This window comes from Corvus brachyrhynchos, unplaced genomic scaffold (assembly GCF_000691975.1).
Source record: "Corvus brachyrhynchos isolate BGI_N302 unplaced genomic scaffold, ASM69197v1 scaffold434, whole genome shotgun sequence".
Classification (NCBI taxonomy): domain Eukaryota; kingdom Metazoa; phylum Chordata; class Aves; order Passeriformes; family Corvidae; genus Corvus; species Corvus brachyrhynchos.
Window position 1 is genome coordinate 1,997,496 of NW_008238372.1, and position 17,282 is coordinate 2,014,777.

Consider the following 17,282-nt stretch of genomic DNA (forward strand, 5'->3'; position numbering starts at 1 on the left):
GTCCCATTTATCAAAATACCTTTTTCTAAAAGTCTTTCTTCAGACTTTCTTATAATTGTTGGGGATTATTTTGAAAAACAGAGTATTCATTGCAAACTCTTGAACTTGACTGCAACTGTAATTTGCAACAGGCAGCAGTTTGAAAAGGGAGGTCAGAAATTAAGAAGGAGGAGAGAGAAGTGATTGAAAGTGATGTTTTCCCAGAAAGATTGAATTGGCTGAGAAGAAAACCAAAGCACCATGAAAACAGGTGAAAACTCTCTTGGAGGAAAAGATTTACTTCAAGGAAGAATAAAGCAGAACAGTGATTTATCTCAAACGTCCTCATCTACTGAAACCAAATACCTTAAGTTTTTTTATTTCTTCTCCATGTTCTGAAATGGAGAATGACTTTGATTAATTGTATTTGAATTACTAATTGCCTCTGGCAAATTTCTGAAGTGGTGGGTAAAAAAAGAAAGATGCCCAGTAAGTGTTTCCTCAACAGCTTGAAAATTAAATATTGGTCTGTCTGCTACTGCTGAAAGTTCTTTCTATCCATATGTTTTGTTTAAAACCCTTCATAAAGTGACCTTTAAAAATGCATTATTCAATATTTATGGGCCAGCATTCAAATTGCCCCACTGGAACACTCAATTATGTTTTCAAGGTAATGAAGCTAATTATTAATTTTATAATATATTTGATTTCCTTGCTGCAAAGGAAAGCTAAAGCTAATCAAGAAAAGTAGGGGAAAAAAATAAAGCCATTAAAACTAACAGAGCTAAACATGACTACAAGTCTGTAAATCACTGGAGGGGCTCTAAGGTTGTTCCAACCCTGGAAGATTTTACTCAAGCACAGGGACCAAATTTTGGTTCTATATGCCCTAGAGAAAATCAGCTTTATATGGAATATATTAGAATATTTCCAAACACTAAATATGCATAAGTAACGTATTTGGAACATGAAAGGAAAGAGAGCAAGATGTTTATTAAAGAAATGATAAAAAATATCTGTTGACTGCTTGGAAGGAAAGAGTTCAGTTTTGACTTAGCTGTGAATGGAGATGCTTCCCTTTAGCAGAACAGGGACAAATATTTATCTTACTTCTTTGGAGTTAGAAATGAAAAGTAGTTCTATCTTTATCTATTTCTACAGCTCCTGGGTTTGTGGTTCTACCCTGTGACTACACAGAAATCAGCAATTTCTCCCACTATTTTATTTCCTACTTATTTTCCTCCTTATCTATCTGTGTGACACACTAATTTCCTGCCTTGAGTATTATAACTCTCTACCTTCTGCTTGGGCTTTTTCTTCCCACATTTTTCTTTTAGCTTTCTCTAGCCAAATCCTTGATGCTTTCTTTCCAGTGTTCCTGCTTTTGAATGACCCTTCCTCACCCCACTGCCTACCTTCTATTCCTCTGTCCTCACAACCACTGCTTGTTATGGTGAATATTAAGCAAAAGACCCTAAATAGATTATTAATTAATCTTTTTCACACAGATGAGCACCACTGATTACTTTCTGTGTGTCTGAGCGGCAGCACTCACACTGGCAAATGTATGTAATAAAATAAAATAAAATAAATCATGTTTTCAGAAAGCAAACAAATATAATTATGCCTTTTTCCCATTTCAATCCTCCTCTGCAGTGCCACATCCTGTATCCTGTAACAAAGACTGACAAATCTTCTGAGATTTTATAACCTGCTTGATCTCAGAGTGCCACAATTAACTTGCCTGTGCTGTTAGGAAGAAAGGTATCAGTAGAAACAGCATCTTTGTGATCTAGAAATTTGATTGAGCCCTGGAGTTGGATGCCCCTCAAGTACCTTCAGTCAGCAAGGAGTTGGAGCCTTAAATTCTGCCTTTTTTTTATTCTCCCCCTGATTTAGATATCCCAAGTTTGATATTTAGGTGGTGTCAAAGAGAGAGTGTAACAGCTCCAGGATGTCACCAAAGGGTTGTTCCGTGTCTAACAAGCCACAAGGCAGAAGGGACAAGCACATCTCCTGCAATCTGTCTTTATGAGCAGTTACTGAGAGCGAACTTTCGCTCCCAAGCACGAAGCACAGCAGTGAGACATTTTATTAGAGACTGGTTTGAGCTGGAGATGGGCAGATGCACCCACATATGGTCTTATTTATCCCAGAAGGATCAATTGCCTGATGGCTGCAAGTGTGAGGAGTGGATTTAATGGCTCAGCCAGCCTCTTTTCTGCTCCTAAATTCCCATGTTTTCTATACATGGGAGAATATGCTCACACATTCTATTAACTGGAACAAACCCCAGTTATCTCTGTGAGTAGCTCCAGGAGATATTGTGATCTACCCTCTCCTGCTTCCCAGCCTCGGTGTGTGGGGTGAAACCCTCCCCAGAGTGACCACCACCTTCCTTCTGCTGCCTCACCTGGCCGATGTGCCTTGGGAACTGCCATGTTCATCACCCTCCCTCCGTCCTGAGGCTTGGGGGGGGACGCGGTGAACCTGCAGATGCCCGACTCGGACGGCGTGCTCGAGGTGAGGCTGTCCGTGTAGTCGTTGGTCCCTGCCGTGAGCTGCTCCGAGGAGGTGTCTGATATGAAGCATTCTGTGATGGTGAACTTGGCGTGCCTCAGCTGCTCTTCCATCTTGGCGTGCTCGTAGGCCCTCGCCAGCTCTTCGTACGTAGAGGAGGCACTTTCTGTGGAGACCATGCTGCTCCTCGCTCGATCTAAGCCACGGGAATGGGAACGAGGGGAGAGAGAAAACATCTGCACAGTCGTTTTTGGGAGGAAAGCCACGAGCATAGTATTTCAGAGTAAAGCAGAGAGCCCTTGAAATTATCAAGGTGATTTAAGTGAATCTGCTTCGCTGTAAATGCCTGCACAAGTGTTAGTTTAGTCAGGAACTCAACAATTACTGATAATCTAAAGTGAAGTCTTAGCCTGTGAGCAGCATTAGGTGCCTTAGCATTAAATTCATGTTTCTTTTATAAAAAATAACCTCTACTACATGAAAAATGCCACTTTAAAAAAAACCCAAACATTTCTCTAAATCTTAAATGCCTTCAAAAGGTTTCAAACCCACAAACCAGATTTAGCAAAGTAAGAAACATCTTCTTTACATTGTCTTTTTAATGCATCTCCGAAATATTTCACTGGGGTTATGTACAGGTGAGAAAGGACAGTCTTTTTGTCCTGTTTCCATCATACTTTTTTTTTTTTTTTTTTTTTTGAAAGGCCTGAGAACAAAGGTCAAAGAGAAAGGCAGTAGCTCTCAGATATTGTCTCTCTAGACACCAGGTAAAACACTAACTCATTTCATTTGGAACAAAGGTCTTAAGAAAGCAATATTTGGCAACTACAGCCTGCAGTCATTCAGGTGCCTTTTTTCAGTGCTGCTGAGGCTAATGGAATTCATACTTGACACACAGGTTATTACGACCTACAAGCTGTTCTTTTCTGCTGATGAGCTTCTGAGAATATCAATATTTCTTAAACAACACTATTATTGAAGATGTAAATGGCTACTGATACATTAAAAAGCACTCTGGAAATACAGGACTCATTTCTGCAGGGATGGAACTGCTGGGCTCTTGCACCCACAGTGTTTCTACTCCAGTGGGCTGGAAGAGCAGAGGACTTTTAAAAGTTCCGTGGGCAAAAGTCGTGTTTTATCACAAGATCTGTGCAATTTCAGACATTGTTGGTGATGTTCAATAAACAGGCACAGTGTAATAGCTAATTCATAAAAATGGACCTCATTTTAGCAGCCAAAGGCAAGTGGGTGTCGTTATTGCAAATCTTTATCTTTTTTATTGCGTGCCTGCACCCCTGCATCAGTTTTCATTGTGCACGAAGAACAGTACTCCTGCCACTTGTAAATATGGCCATCCATTATTTAAAATGACAAGTACTTCTGCAATATGCTGTAACTTGCTTAAGATTTTGAGCTGACCAGAACTTAACAGGGTTTCTTTTGATTTTTCTTTTTTTTTTCTTTTCTTTCCACCCACAGGAAATATCATTCTCCTTTTGACATTTGATTTGTAAATCAGACCACTGTGATGTCTTTCCAAATTTCTGATCAGCTGGAAGCTGCCAGGAGGCAGCAGTTGACCAGTGCCATAGAGCAGTGCATGTGAATATCATGGTCATGCAAAGGTCACAGCTTGGTCCATGAAGATCAGGACCTGCAGCTTCCCATATCCCATGCCAAGAGGGAGAATATTCCCAGACCAATCTGCTTGGACATGTCCTTTAGATTTGATAAAAGTTTATCCAAGCCCAGAGTGAACTTTATGAAACTTCTTGAACTTCACGAATATAGATTGATCAGGAAATTTCTAATGGCCTCGAGTTAGAACATTTGAACTTGGTCACAGCTATGAACTGCTGCCAGGCATTTCTCCTAAGCTCAAAAGCTGCTGCTCTGTAAGCCTGGAATGGTTTTGATAAGTGCTAAATTCTGCCAAATATCAACTGCATCAACCAGTTCCAGAAATCTGAACTCCAGATTGGAGAAGTGATCAAATGTGCACATTAGCTCAATTGATTCTTGAACACATAATTTGGCTACGTATGTTTATTTGAAAGTTTTAAACTTCTGAAGCACTTAAATTAAATGGACTCTACTCTTTTCCCAGAAACCAAGTGGTGTAATAGAGCTGCTTTTTTGGCACAAGAAAACCTTTCCTGAGCATGATCTAAAGCTTGCTATCCCTTACATAAATCACCATGAGCTCAAAGGTAGACACAGAGTAGAAAAGTAGGCTTGTTAAAATATAAATTATGAAGTGTGTTTACATAATTTTACATAGTTTGTCTACTAAACCACACAGCAAATTTAATTTCTATTGCCACACTCACTGGAAAATATCCTTGGGTGACAACAGGTTGGAGCACATCCAAATGCACCTGAAATCTGGAGTGTCTACAAAAAGGGTTTCTGAGAGGAGATTTGTAATTTATATTTTGATCTGTATATCTATTAGAGTTAATCTTAAAAATTTATGATAATTCTACCTGAAGGTTGTCAGCTGGCTGGAGGTATCTATTGACTGCCATTACCTTATGGAGAGAACATCGGGGTCTATGAGTTTAAGAGGGTGAATTATGAAACAATGAGAACTCCAGGCTGTAAATTCCTAAATCTAAGTGAAGTCAGATACTTGTTCCTATCCAGAGAACAAAACCAGTCATACTGGTTTTCATGGTGGAAGGCCAGTCACACCCACTGCTTTGTAGCTCTAACATGAACACCTTTCTCCTAAAATCAGGACAGACAGCAGGCAATTCCTTCTGAGGAAGCCAGAGCAAGCCTGAATTCACTTTGGTCAGACTTCCCTTTGGGAAATATTTTACCTTTCTTCTCATTTAATCTTTATTAGATTTCCTTCATGACTGTTCTTCTACTTAATCACTTACTCATTTATTTACCTTTTTTGTTGCTTTTTCAGTGTAGGACAGTGGAGAAAGCAAGTTACAGTTGCATTTATGATGTGAAGGCATCGAGAAGAGATGAGGACTGCAGGCAGAATATGTATTCAGTGTCTCCCCACTTGTCCTCTAGAGGAATAAACCCCAAGCTGTTTCTCAGGAAAATCCTGGCCAGCTGCTGCAGGATTCAGTGCTATGAATGGATTTTTACTTGGACTCTAATTCCAGAGTTTTCCCTCTTTTTTGTTTTTTTCCCTCCACTTAAAATGAACATATTAAATGAACGGGAAAATAAAAATACTTACCTGAATGTTGTTCAAATCCTAAAATCATTCCATATATGACTCAGGGATATTCTGGTTACTAATACTGTCCATTCCTAGTCAAATTCTCCTACTTTTGCTTTTTGGTTGGGGAAGCTACAGGAAAATTTACCACCTTGTCTTTTAAAGGAAGGACATCTTTCAAAGGATGTGTGTGGAATGAGGAACCAGAAGCACAATATTTGTTATCATTATCTCTACAAGCATTTGTGGCACCCCTCATAAATCACCTACAGAAAAAACCACCCTGGCAAGAGAAGAATAATGACACCCGAGCTCCAAACAAGGCACACCCAGGACCAGGAAGGTTCCTGCAGCTGCTGCTGTCCCGTTTTCCCTGCGGGGAGCCCTGTCCATACCTGTGTCCTGCGAGGGGCTGACGCTGTAGCTGTCACTTTCCTTGTCCACTGAGCCTGCTGGCCTGGGGGTGGGGAGCCTCCAGTCTGTGGTGAGGGTGTGAGCTGATATGGTGGGGTGGGGTCTGTTGAGGGTCCACTGGCTCGCGTAGCGGTTGCGCGCGGTGGGTCCGGTTTTGGCACTCCTCCTCGTGGTGGGATCTGTGAGGGATTGCAGGGAGGGATTGGGAAGGAAACCAGCCCTGTCAGAATCACAGAGTCCTAGAATGTCCTGAGCTTGAAGGGACCTACAGGGATCATTCAGTCCAACCCCTGGCCCTGCACAGACACCCCAACAACCCCACCCTGTGCATCCCTGAGAGTGTTGTCCAAACACTCAAGGAGTTCTGGCAGCCTTGGGGCCGCGACCATTTATCCAGCCACCTCTGGGTGAAGAACCTTTTCCTGATATCCAACCTAACCCTTCCCTGACACAGATCCAGCCATTTCCTCGGGTCACCAGAGACATCAGTGCCTGGCCCTTCACTTCCCCCTTCCAGAAGGGGATGGCCACTGAAATCATCTTGGTTAAAAAGACCCAAACTCAAGACATTCTTTTTGGGGGGAAGAAAATGAACAGTGTTAATGCTGATCATTACCAAACCGCTGATGCTTCTCTAGAACTACTCTCTTTCTAATGAAACTCGACATTTTATCAAGGGTGGAACTGAAGAGCTGAAGGCCCCATCACTCTTCCATTGACACATTCATTATCCCTTTACTCCAAGACAACCAGTTCTCCGGTACCAAAACCACCCTGAGAACTGAAAGAGCACAAGGCAAGTAGATTTGGTCAGGGATTTCACACCACACCTCAAGTGAAGTGCAAGGTAAATTATCAGCATAGATGTGCCCTCAGAAACACCCTGCAGCAGGCATCTGCTCTCAGTTTTTAAATAGATGTGCTCAGAAATGTGGGGCTATAATTCCCTATTCTGGACATACTGTTACTATATTACAATATTGATCAGCTACATATTCCCAATTTTAACACATGGCCAAGACATAAAACATAAGCTAATAAGACATAAGTAGCAGTGCCATCGGAGTTTCAGTAGGAACAGGTTCATAAAGATTTGACTGCTTTGAAACAATTAGTAAATTAATACAATTTCTTAAACGTCAAAAATCATCTGCTACTGGTTTAAGGTCAGCAATGTTCTACTTGTTAAATTAACGTAGGGATAATGTAGTGACCAAGTTTGTAAAAGCAAACTGTGTGCCAAATTTGGCCTCCTTGAACTTATTAATAAAGCATTCTGCCCTAAAAGTGAGTCTAACAAAGCAAGTGCAAGAGAAGAAATCATTATGTGGCAAACTGTGACTGCATCAGTACTGAAGGATTTCTCTTAGAAGCTTCTGAAAGGATATCACTAACAATAGAAAGGGCATTAGAAATGAAAGATTCAAATCTATTCAAAATGTTCTTTGACATTCAAATGGTGAAGTTGTCAGTCTTTGAGGTAAGAGACTTCAGCAGAAGAAATTGAAAGAAAAAGCAATACCCAGATAATGACTCTGAGCACTGCTTCTGCCTAAGCATTCCCAGTGAGAATTTGTATTCTGCTCCTTCAAAGAAACAAGGCATTTATTTATAAATAATGATCTGATCCTCTTCCATTTTTAAAAAAAAAAATTAGAGCCCGGTGCCATTGATAATTGATCCTCCTGGTAGTGCAGCACAGAGCTGCCTCACATGGACAACATCCAAATCCGTGCTTGGTGTGGTGCAAACCACCCCTTGGGAATGTGGCACGTGGCTGTGGTGTGGCCAGGAGTGAGCCTCCTTCAAGGGGAAACATGGAGAACAGAAGGAAAGTGCTGGTGGGAACAGCTCTTGGCACAGTGCTGGGGCTGCCTGGTCTGGAGAAGGTTTGGGGTGATGCCCTCAATGTACAGAAATACCTGAAGGGCAAGAGGGCAAGAGCCAAGTTTTTCTCCGTGGTGCACAGTGAGAGGAACAGGGGCAATGGCCACAAGGAGAAACTTGAGAGCTTTCCCCTGAACATCAGGAAACTCTGATGTGAGGGAGGCTGAGCAGGGGCACAGGCTGCCCACAGAGGTGGTGGAGTCCCCCATCCTTAGGGACATTCAGAAGTCATCTGGGGGTGTTCCTGAGCAACCAGCCCTTTAAGCAGAGGGGCAGGACTAACCCGTGCCCAGACATCCCTCTGGACCTCAAACTCTGATCCTGTGACCCCGAAGGATCTTGCCAGCAATGGGAACGAGTCAGGAGAGCCTCTGTCAGCACACAGAGCTCAGTCCTTGTCCTGATGAGCAGGAGCTCTGCTCCAGCTGTGCCTCTGTAAGGGGCTGTGCAGCACAGGCACAGCAACTCCAGAGCTGGCAGTGGGATGGAAACACAGCTGGTGCTCTGGTTATGCCAGCTCTGCTGTCAAACGTAACTGGAGAGAGCTGAGGTCAGCAAGGCAAAGGTTCACAGAGGATCTCATTCATAAACAGATAAATAAGGACAAGAGAACAACTCAAAAAATGCTGTAAAGGAGTATTTGTCACTCAGTGAATGTGAGTGGGCTTAGACAGGAGGGTCCATAACCTCCAAGCCACCCAGCTGGGCTCTACTCTCCTCTTCACAGCAGAAGTGGTGGCTCTAGACAAAATCCCATCACCCAGCCTGCAGCAGAGCTGGATTAGTGTCTTAAATCCAGAGAACATTACCTGGAAGTCTTTGACCCAGCCCTGTACACTGCTGCTATCAGATCTGTACTGCTTAATAAAAGCGATGGTGGATTTTTATTTCCAAAGCAGGGCTGGACACAGATCATATTCTTACACATGAGTTAAATCCACATTTGATTTGAAGGAATTCTCTCCCTGGCTGCAGAGGAATGAAGCACAGAACTGCACACAAAAAGCCATTAGTAAGCAAGGTGCCATAAACTTCTGTGGTATGACACAGGCAAGAGGGTTTGGCATGATGCCTCTCTCCTTAGAAAATCTAGTCCTCGAGGAATGACCTGAAAAAGCTGAAAGAACAAAAAAAGCACCAGGGCCAGGGCTACAACACCTATTATTTGTAAAGACTGGACTGAAAATGGGTTTTTCAAATAATCTGTGTCCTAGCAACTGAGCTTTCAGCATTTATGTTCACCAAAATCAACAATTAAATTCTGAAATGGTCAGGGCATAGAAGTAATCCAAGAGTTTTCAAAAATTGCACACTGCAATGAACTACACTTTGGTAACATTTCTAACTCATAAGTAATCATTCAAGCTAGTATTTTTTTTAATTTTTCCCCATTTACACAGATATGGAACATATTCATGAGAGGAATGAGAAGAATGGCTTGCATCAGTATATTAATTTATGATAGTATTTTAATCACTTGAAGAATAATTTGGCATGAATATATCTGGGAAAAGTAATTTACCATAATAACTAAAGCCAGAAATATAACTTCTTCAGAAAAAGTAATAATGAGAATTGCTTTTTTTTTGCCTGATGGAGAGGTAGGGAGGAATGTTGTTTTTGAAATACAATAAAGATTGATCACAGAGGAAAAAAGTATATTAGACACTAAAAGCCATTAAGGTAATTTACCCAATAAATTCTGGAAATTAAAATCTAGCATGCAGTGTGTTTAATGAAGGCCAGGTATGAATTATTTCAAATTACACCTCCATTTCAGATGCATATGCAATTTCCCCCATATTGAATCACTTAAGTGCAATAGTTTAAGAAATGTCCTCTGCTGACCTAAATAGATTTCTCTCCACTCTCAGACAGAAGGATGAGGATGCAAATGCAGGAGCAGAGTATTTATTTTGTTATAGCTTTCTCCTCTCCAGATAAAAACTTATTTTCTGACGTGCTTACTTGTTCCTGGCCGGGCATCAGAGACATCCACCAGTGGCCCTGTGGCTTGTGACACTGACTGGTAATGGACCGTGTGGGTGACAGTCAGGGACTTCTGCTTGGATGTCTCTCCAAAGTCAGCATCAGTGAGCAGAACCGTTGATCTGTCATCTGTAAGTGGAAAAATAATCAGATAATGAGTACAGAGTGTTGGCTTTGCCTTCATTAGAGCTTTGGAGCGAGTCCCCAGGCACTCACAGCCCAGTGACACCACGGGCAGAGGCAGCTGCCTGCTCCCTGCAGGGCTGAGGTGGCTTTGAAGGGAAGGAGCCTCTGGGTTTAAACTCAAAGCCCATATAAAACTAAAGAATAACTTTCATTTTTCCTGGTGATTTCACCTTAGAGATGTGCAACTGAGGCAGACTGTTAAACATCCTCCTGAAAAGCTGATTTGTGTATAATCATTTTTGGTCCTAGTTCCTTCATCCCCATCCTTTGAACACTGCCCTCTTCCTCTTCACTTTCAGAGAGCTCAGATGAGCTCTTCAACAACATATTCCATTTATTTCTTTTTATTAACGTGATTAGCAGTGTCCTCAGTGAAACCACCCCTATCTTCCCCAAAGGAGGTCGTTAGGGAGTGTTGCTAACTAACCCTCTCTCCCTTTTTTCTGCAGAGACAGAATATTGCAGAGGCAATGACCCTGACCTAGGACTGGCTTTTTTTGCAGCTTCAAATAAAGGTGTGAGATTAAGCCTGACCTTGGGAAGGAAGAAGGTGAGCACTGATATTTACTGCTGTGTGGTTCTGCTTCTATTTCTTCCCTGTGGGGTAGGATATACTCATCAAATTTCTACACAGACCTTGATCATTACAGGATACCAGTACAATAGAGCACTTGCTTACCTTTTTTTAAATTATTTTTTTTCAGTTGTGATCTCTGTATCATACCTTTTTTTTTTGCTCCAAGGAGGAATCTTGTCCCATTGATCACGGATGGTTTCATAGTGATAAATCTTTCACTACCTTTGTGCTTGTAGAACAACTATTTGGTGTGCTATCAGACTTTCTTTTGCATTCTTTACAGTCTTTTATCCATTCAGAATTGCAATAAAAGCCTCAAGGTTTTCCTGCTGTGCTGTGCTATATAGTTTGGTACGTTTTCTAAGGGGACTGGCAGCAGTAGGACCTCTGGGCATTTACTAGTCAGCAGAGGTTGGTCCACTTCTTTTAAGCATTCCTGGTTTTTGTTTTGGATTTTTTTTTTTTTTTAACTTGACAAGACACCATTAGGGAGGACAGTTCCACACAATAACATAACGCACATTTTTTACCCAAAGAAGGCTATAAATAGAATAACATTAGGAATCAAATCACTCTGGCAAAAGATGAGCTCTTATTCAGGTTGGGAATAAAGCCTCTTGGCAGCAAGCTCCATCAAACACTGCCAAAATCCCTGCTTATTCTGGGTGGAAAGCTGCCTCTTACCAAGGCCCTGATCTCATTGCTGCCATGCAGCCTCGAGGAGTATTTTCACTGTAACCCTCCCACTGCTCAGCAGCTGCCACTCAAAAGTTAAAGTAGTCTTTAGGATGAAGCCTGGCACAAAGGGCAGACATTGGGAAGCTCAAATAATGATTTTAAAAAGTCCAAATTTAGGTAAAGAGTAGGTCTCTTTTTCAAACCTGGAACGGGCATGGACAGGAGGTGTAGAGATGCTGCTCTCAGCTTGCTGACTTTCCTCTGTGGCCACACCATCCCTGGAGGCTGTTACATTATCACCTTCTTTTACACAGATTTTTATCCAAAAAAAGTAAAGTTAGAAGTCTAACAAGGTCAGTCAGGAGTGTCTTGCCAGTGTGTGCCCATTCAGCCATGACATCAGGCTGCATTTCTATTTTGGGTTTCCAGACATCTTTAAATTATTTGGGGAAAAAACTCAACACCAAATATTTCTATTTCTCGTGACAGCTCAGCTAAGTGCCAGCCCCATGAGAAATCGTGTTTTCTGTTGCATCAAACAGTTTAGATTTGAATTTTGCATGGATACACAGAAGTTGAAAACTGATCAAAATGTTGAAATACCATGTGCTATGAACAGGTGGATACAATATGCAACATGTAAGTTTTAAAAGTTGGCTGTAGCAAACCTTCATATACTGAGAGTGCAGTTTCAGAATTTCATTTTCCTTTCAAGTAATGTCAGTGATCCAACTGCCTCGTCAGAGCCAAATGGGAAATCAGAATGAAAATCATAAAACTGCCAGTCCTCAATTATATTTTCTTCAAGAAACTCTTTCCAACAGTTTCATTTTCCTAATGTCCTGCATTATTTTAGATTCTATACTGAGATTACTTTTAGTGGGAAATTACTCAAAGGGGAGAAAAAAAAAAAAAAAACATTTCAGTTTTCAAATTACTTTGTAGCTCTTTTTTCTTGATGTGTGCAGCGGGGAAAAGGTGTGGAGTAAAGGGATTCCATCTAGAAGAGCCTGTTACATTAACCAGGGAAAAAAAGCTCAGCTTTACCAATGGTCTCCATTGTGTCCCTCTCCTCAATCAGCAGCTGTGCTCTGGGAATGTCTATGTGCATCCTCAGTGTTTGCTGCTGCTTATTAAGTGTGTCTGACGTCCTGGTGTTCTTGCTGAAAACAAAAGAGAAGTGAACACGTTAACATTCAGCCTAAAGGAACAGATATTTGCAAACATCTTCGTTTTCAATCTGTCCAGCTCAAAAAAAACCCCAGTTCAACCATAATCAGCAAAAACCACTCCTACATCTGATTTTGCCCTCTTCAGAACAATGGTATTAATTTATTTATTCATTATTAGATGAATGCACAGTGTAGAGGGATGGGGTCTGTCCTCTATCAGTAGGAATCTGAAAATTTCCCACTGCTTTCTTCAAGTGTTGTCATAATGAAGTTAATAAAAACACTTTGGAAGGTGGACCTTTTCTTCTATTATTCATGAAGCTGAGTAAAGCAACACACAGCTGATCAAACAGGTTGGTAGGAAAATGATGCCTTGAGTAATTTCTAATTGTATTTTTATTTTTTCACTATTTTTAATTAGCTAAGTTGCAAATATCACTTCGACGGATAAATGAAAAAGCAAATTAATCACTAGGCAGACTATTAATAGATTGCATAAAATATATTAAGGCTTTAGTCCCACTGATGTTCCAAGACAAAAATTGCAAATCTTGTTTACATTCATGGATTTTGTCTAATTGATTGATGCAATAATCTAAAAAAGAATATAAACCAATTATTCTATCATCATGCAAATTGAAACAACTTCATTTTTAAGTTTGTGTACCAGAAAATGACTTCTTAAATGAGCTGTCTACCAAAAGCAAATGAAAATGGATGGTAAAACCGAGTGCCACAGTCATTTCCAGCACAGAGCTTGCACCAAAAAACCTTCAGATTGTGCGAAAAACCCAGGAACGTTTTGCCCTTTTAGATGTAATTACTCTTTGGATGAAATGAAATATTTGCAAATACTTCATGCAGGGAGGCTGAGGAGAGTTGAGACAAATCAGCCAGTAGTGTGATCCAAGTGCTCAGGCTTCAAAGAGCTGTAAGATTCAAGTGGAGGCTCATTTTCTAGTGTGAAATAGCTGCAGATCACTCAGTTTAATTCTGCTTTGGCAGTGAATTACTGCTGTTAATGGAATCAGCAGAGAACTGTTAAAGTGATAAGCTCAGCTCCTCCACAAGTGGGGCCTCGATGCAGGAGGTTAATCCACGTGTGATGAGCCCACATCACTAGGAAATTTGTGTTAACTTCCTGCTGTGTCTCCATGTCAGCAAGACCTGATTGCCTCAGGTTTGGAGATTCTCCTGGAGTCCTTTTTTGGAGGAATTTTCTATCCATGTGGTCAGGGATTCTGCTCCAAATCCAAGGGTGAGATCCACAAGGCACATGGGAGCACCTCTCTGATTTTCAGCTCCTGGCTTTCCCTGCTCTAGTGGTCCCCAGCATTAATACCATCCATACCTCCCAAATTTAATGTCTCTGTCTTCTCCTGGATGATTAGATGGTGCTGTTCCCACCACATACACATGGATATTTGAAATGCATTCAAACAGGCCACAACTGGTGCCTCATCATCATTCAATCATCATGTAATCAAAGTATCAGGAGAGCCTCCCAAGGCTTCCAGACTTTTCTCCATATATAATCAGTGGAGAATAGTCATCACAGGGTCTTACCAAGCACAGAAATTTTCAAAGACATTTAGTATTATCAAATGCAGATAAATTCCACACTGGTGTTCTCCAAGTCTCTGCACGGAGTGGATGCCACTCAAGTTGCTGAAATGTTAAGAGAATCAGAGAGTCATATTTTATCTGCATGCCAAATATGCTTGAATATGGGCCCTTGGAAAGTTGGACTGCTCTGGGCTTGCCCAAGGTCATAGAGCAAACAAAGATCACCTGTTCCAATGCCTTACTGCCCTCTGAGTAAAGAATTATTTCCTAATATTTAATCTAAACCTTCCCTCTTTCAGTTTCAAGTAGGAAAATGATTTTTTTAATGTCCAATTTCAATAATCCAATAGTTAAAGAATACACAGAGTCAGATACATATAGAATCTGTGCAGTGCATAACTGAGTCTGGCAAATGCATCACTGCACCCCTCTGCACTCATTAGGGATGCAGGAGACAAAGGGATGGAATCAGACTCCTGCTCAGAGAATGCAGATCCCAGAATCCCAGTCTGAGATAGGGCCTCTTCAGCCGGATGAATGCTCTGTATTTCCATTGTTAGAAAGTACTCAACCAACACAGGAAGCACTGTTTGCACCACAGGGAGCAGGAGGAGAGTTTCTCCCAGTTTGCAATTTTACTGCTCACCTGACAAGAGAGAATTCCTAATCCCAATCTTGACTCCATGGATAGCTTCTTGCAAAATACAGTTCCTTCAAGCCAGAACTGTAACACAGGCCTCTCTATATTCAGGAATATTCCCTGCTGTGCTTGAGAGTCATTCCTTGGTTTGTGGGATGTCTCTCCTCCTCCTTGCTGATCTAATTAATTCCCCTGCATGCAGCACTACAGTGACATGGGGTGTCCAAACACAGCACAGGCAACTGGCAGAAGCAGGAGGCTTGTAGCTGATTAGGATGCTGTCTCGTTCTGGCTCAGGGTATTTTGAATTCTTTTTTGCAGACCACAACAGCTCCGCTTTCAAGTTATAAAAACCTAAAGTGCCAACAGCAATGAAGTGCCTCTAGGGCTTGGAAACAGGGCAAAGTGTTTTAAGGTTTCAATTTTAAAGTTTGGTGTCCAAGTATTCTCTAACCTAAATTCAGGCAAAAAGATATTTTAATGGTCTGGTGGATGAGGGGTCCAATGATTCATTCTTTAAAGGGATAAAAGGTATCTGTCTTTATTTTTCTATATTTACAGACATAAAATTCCCAAGCATAAGCATGTGCTTTTCTTTACTTGTCAGACCTTGTAAGGTTCTGTGTATAATAGAATTAATTCCCTCTGGTTCAAAGAATCTCTGAGCTCCAAATTGTCAGGAGACTGAGTCACAGAATCACAGAATCATGTCTTGGGTTGGAAAAGACCTTAAAGATCATCTCATTCCAACCCCCTGCCATGTGCAGGGACACCTCCCACTATCCCAGGTTGCTTCAAGCCCTGTCCAGCCTGGCCTTAGACACTTCCAGAGATGAGGAGTCCACAACTTCTCTGGGCAACTTGTTCCAGGGCCTCACTGCTCTCTGAGTAAAGAATTTCTTCCTGATATTTAATCTAAACCTGCCCTCTTTCAGTTTAAAACCCTTGCCCCTTGTCCTGTTACTGTCTGCCCATATTGAAAGTCCCTCTCCTTTTTCTAAGCCCTTTAAGGTACTGGAATTCCTTGATGAGACCTCCCCAAAGATTTCTCCCTGGAGCATCCCAGCTCTCTCAGTATTTTGCTATATTCTTTTACTCTACTAAAGTTTCTGCTTTGCCACTATTTAAAACAAGTATTTGGGCAGGTGGTCTTTTGGTCTGAGTACAACTTTTATGTTGAGTCTGTGGATAAAAGGGCCTTTTCCAGAGCAAGTACATTGTACAAGGCATTCTGAAAGAGTCCACAGTTTGTTGTAAAAACATATGGGAAACTAAATCAGAATATTTGGGCATAAAATATTCTTCACCTTGTGTTCAAAATTTAAAAATCCAGTGAACTGCTAGACTGATTCACAGTGAACTGTTACAAAGAGCATGGCTGGACTGATGCTTCACCCAAAAGAAACATTAAAAAGCTGTGCTTATACAGCAGCAGGGATTTTTATTTGTGAGTTTAAGGTATCAACACTGTGTTGTGCAGCTCCCATTAAACTGCTGACTTATCCTGCTCCACAGGCATTCGACTTACACAGCCAAAGCCAGCAACTCTCAAAGCAAAGGCCAAAGCTCCATTTTTAATCCGCTTTACACATACTCATGAAAATCTCCTCAAAGGGAAAGATACACAAAGCCCTCTCCAGGCCTCACACCTTCCTACCAAGCAGGGAATCATCTTTTCTGCCCTCTCCCCAAATACCCCCTTTCTTGATATTTTTATCTTAGCAGATTTTGGTGGAATCTAAAAGATAAAAAATATCAGGGGCTTTATAATATGTGACTGTTGCTTTGGAGAGGGCTTATTATCCTTTGGTTATTCACATACTACATCTTCAGGGATATCTGGTGATTGTGGATAGCTCAGGTTTGGGTTGAAGTTATTTCACAGATTTGTCACAAATGAGATTTCCAAGCTCTGGCATGTCTGCAAATGTAATCCCCTACTTCCTCTGAAGTTCTGATTTAACAGTCATTTGCCTTTGTTCAAACTTTTAGAAAAGGAATATAAAATATGCCTATGTAATAAAACCAAGATTATTTGTTAATAAATGAGATGAATATGAGAGGACCTGGCTTGATGATCATAGTTCAATGCTGGTGAAAGGAAAAGCCAAATGAAATGGTGGCAGATGAGTTACCTTGAAAAACAGCTCTGAACTAAAGACTGAGAGGAGACCTGGCTGCTCTCTGAGTACAAAACTTAGGGAGGACAAAAGTTTCTTAACTTGAAGGCCACCATCAGCAAAGCAAAAGGTGGGTAAAACCTGGGCACTTCTGCTGGAAGATTGGTGAGGTTCTCCAAGTGTCAGAGGAGTGGGACTCTGAAACGGCCTTGCAGAAGTGGCGACAAGGCTCTTGTGAAGCCAACCAGGGTTAGGGCAGAGCGTTACCAGTTTTGCAGAGGGGTTCTGAGTGGTTGTCACTGGGACTGAATGTCTCCATCCAGGGGTTTCAGCCAGTCCCTGCTGGGTTTCTTAGGGGAACAGA

General features: G+C 41.4%; 1 protein-coding gene across 1 annotated transcript in view; it reads right to left on the reverse strand.

Moving 5' to 3' along the window:
• Positions 1–17,282, reverse strand: part of DSCAM (DS cell adhesion molecule) — a 445,083-nt gene that overhangs the window by 15,613 nt on the left and 412,188 nt on the right. Inside the window, exons 30-33 of the mRNA XM_017736327.1 lie at positions 12,468–12,583; positions 9,959–10,108; positions 6,085–6,282; positions 2,393–2,695 (exon numbers count right to left, since the gene is read on the reverse strand). Coding sequence (XP_017591816.1) covers positions 2,393–2,695; positions 6,085–6,282; positions 9,959–10,108; positions 12,468–12,583 — 767 coding nt within the window. The remainder of the gene's footprint in view (positions 1–2,392; positions 2,696–6,084; positions 6,283–9,958; positions 10,109–12,467; positions 12,584–17,282) is intronic.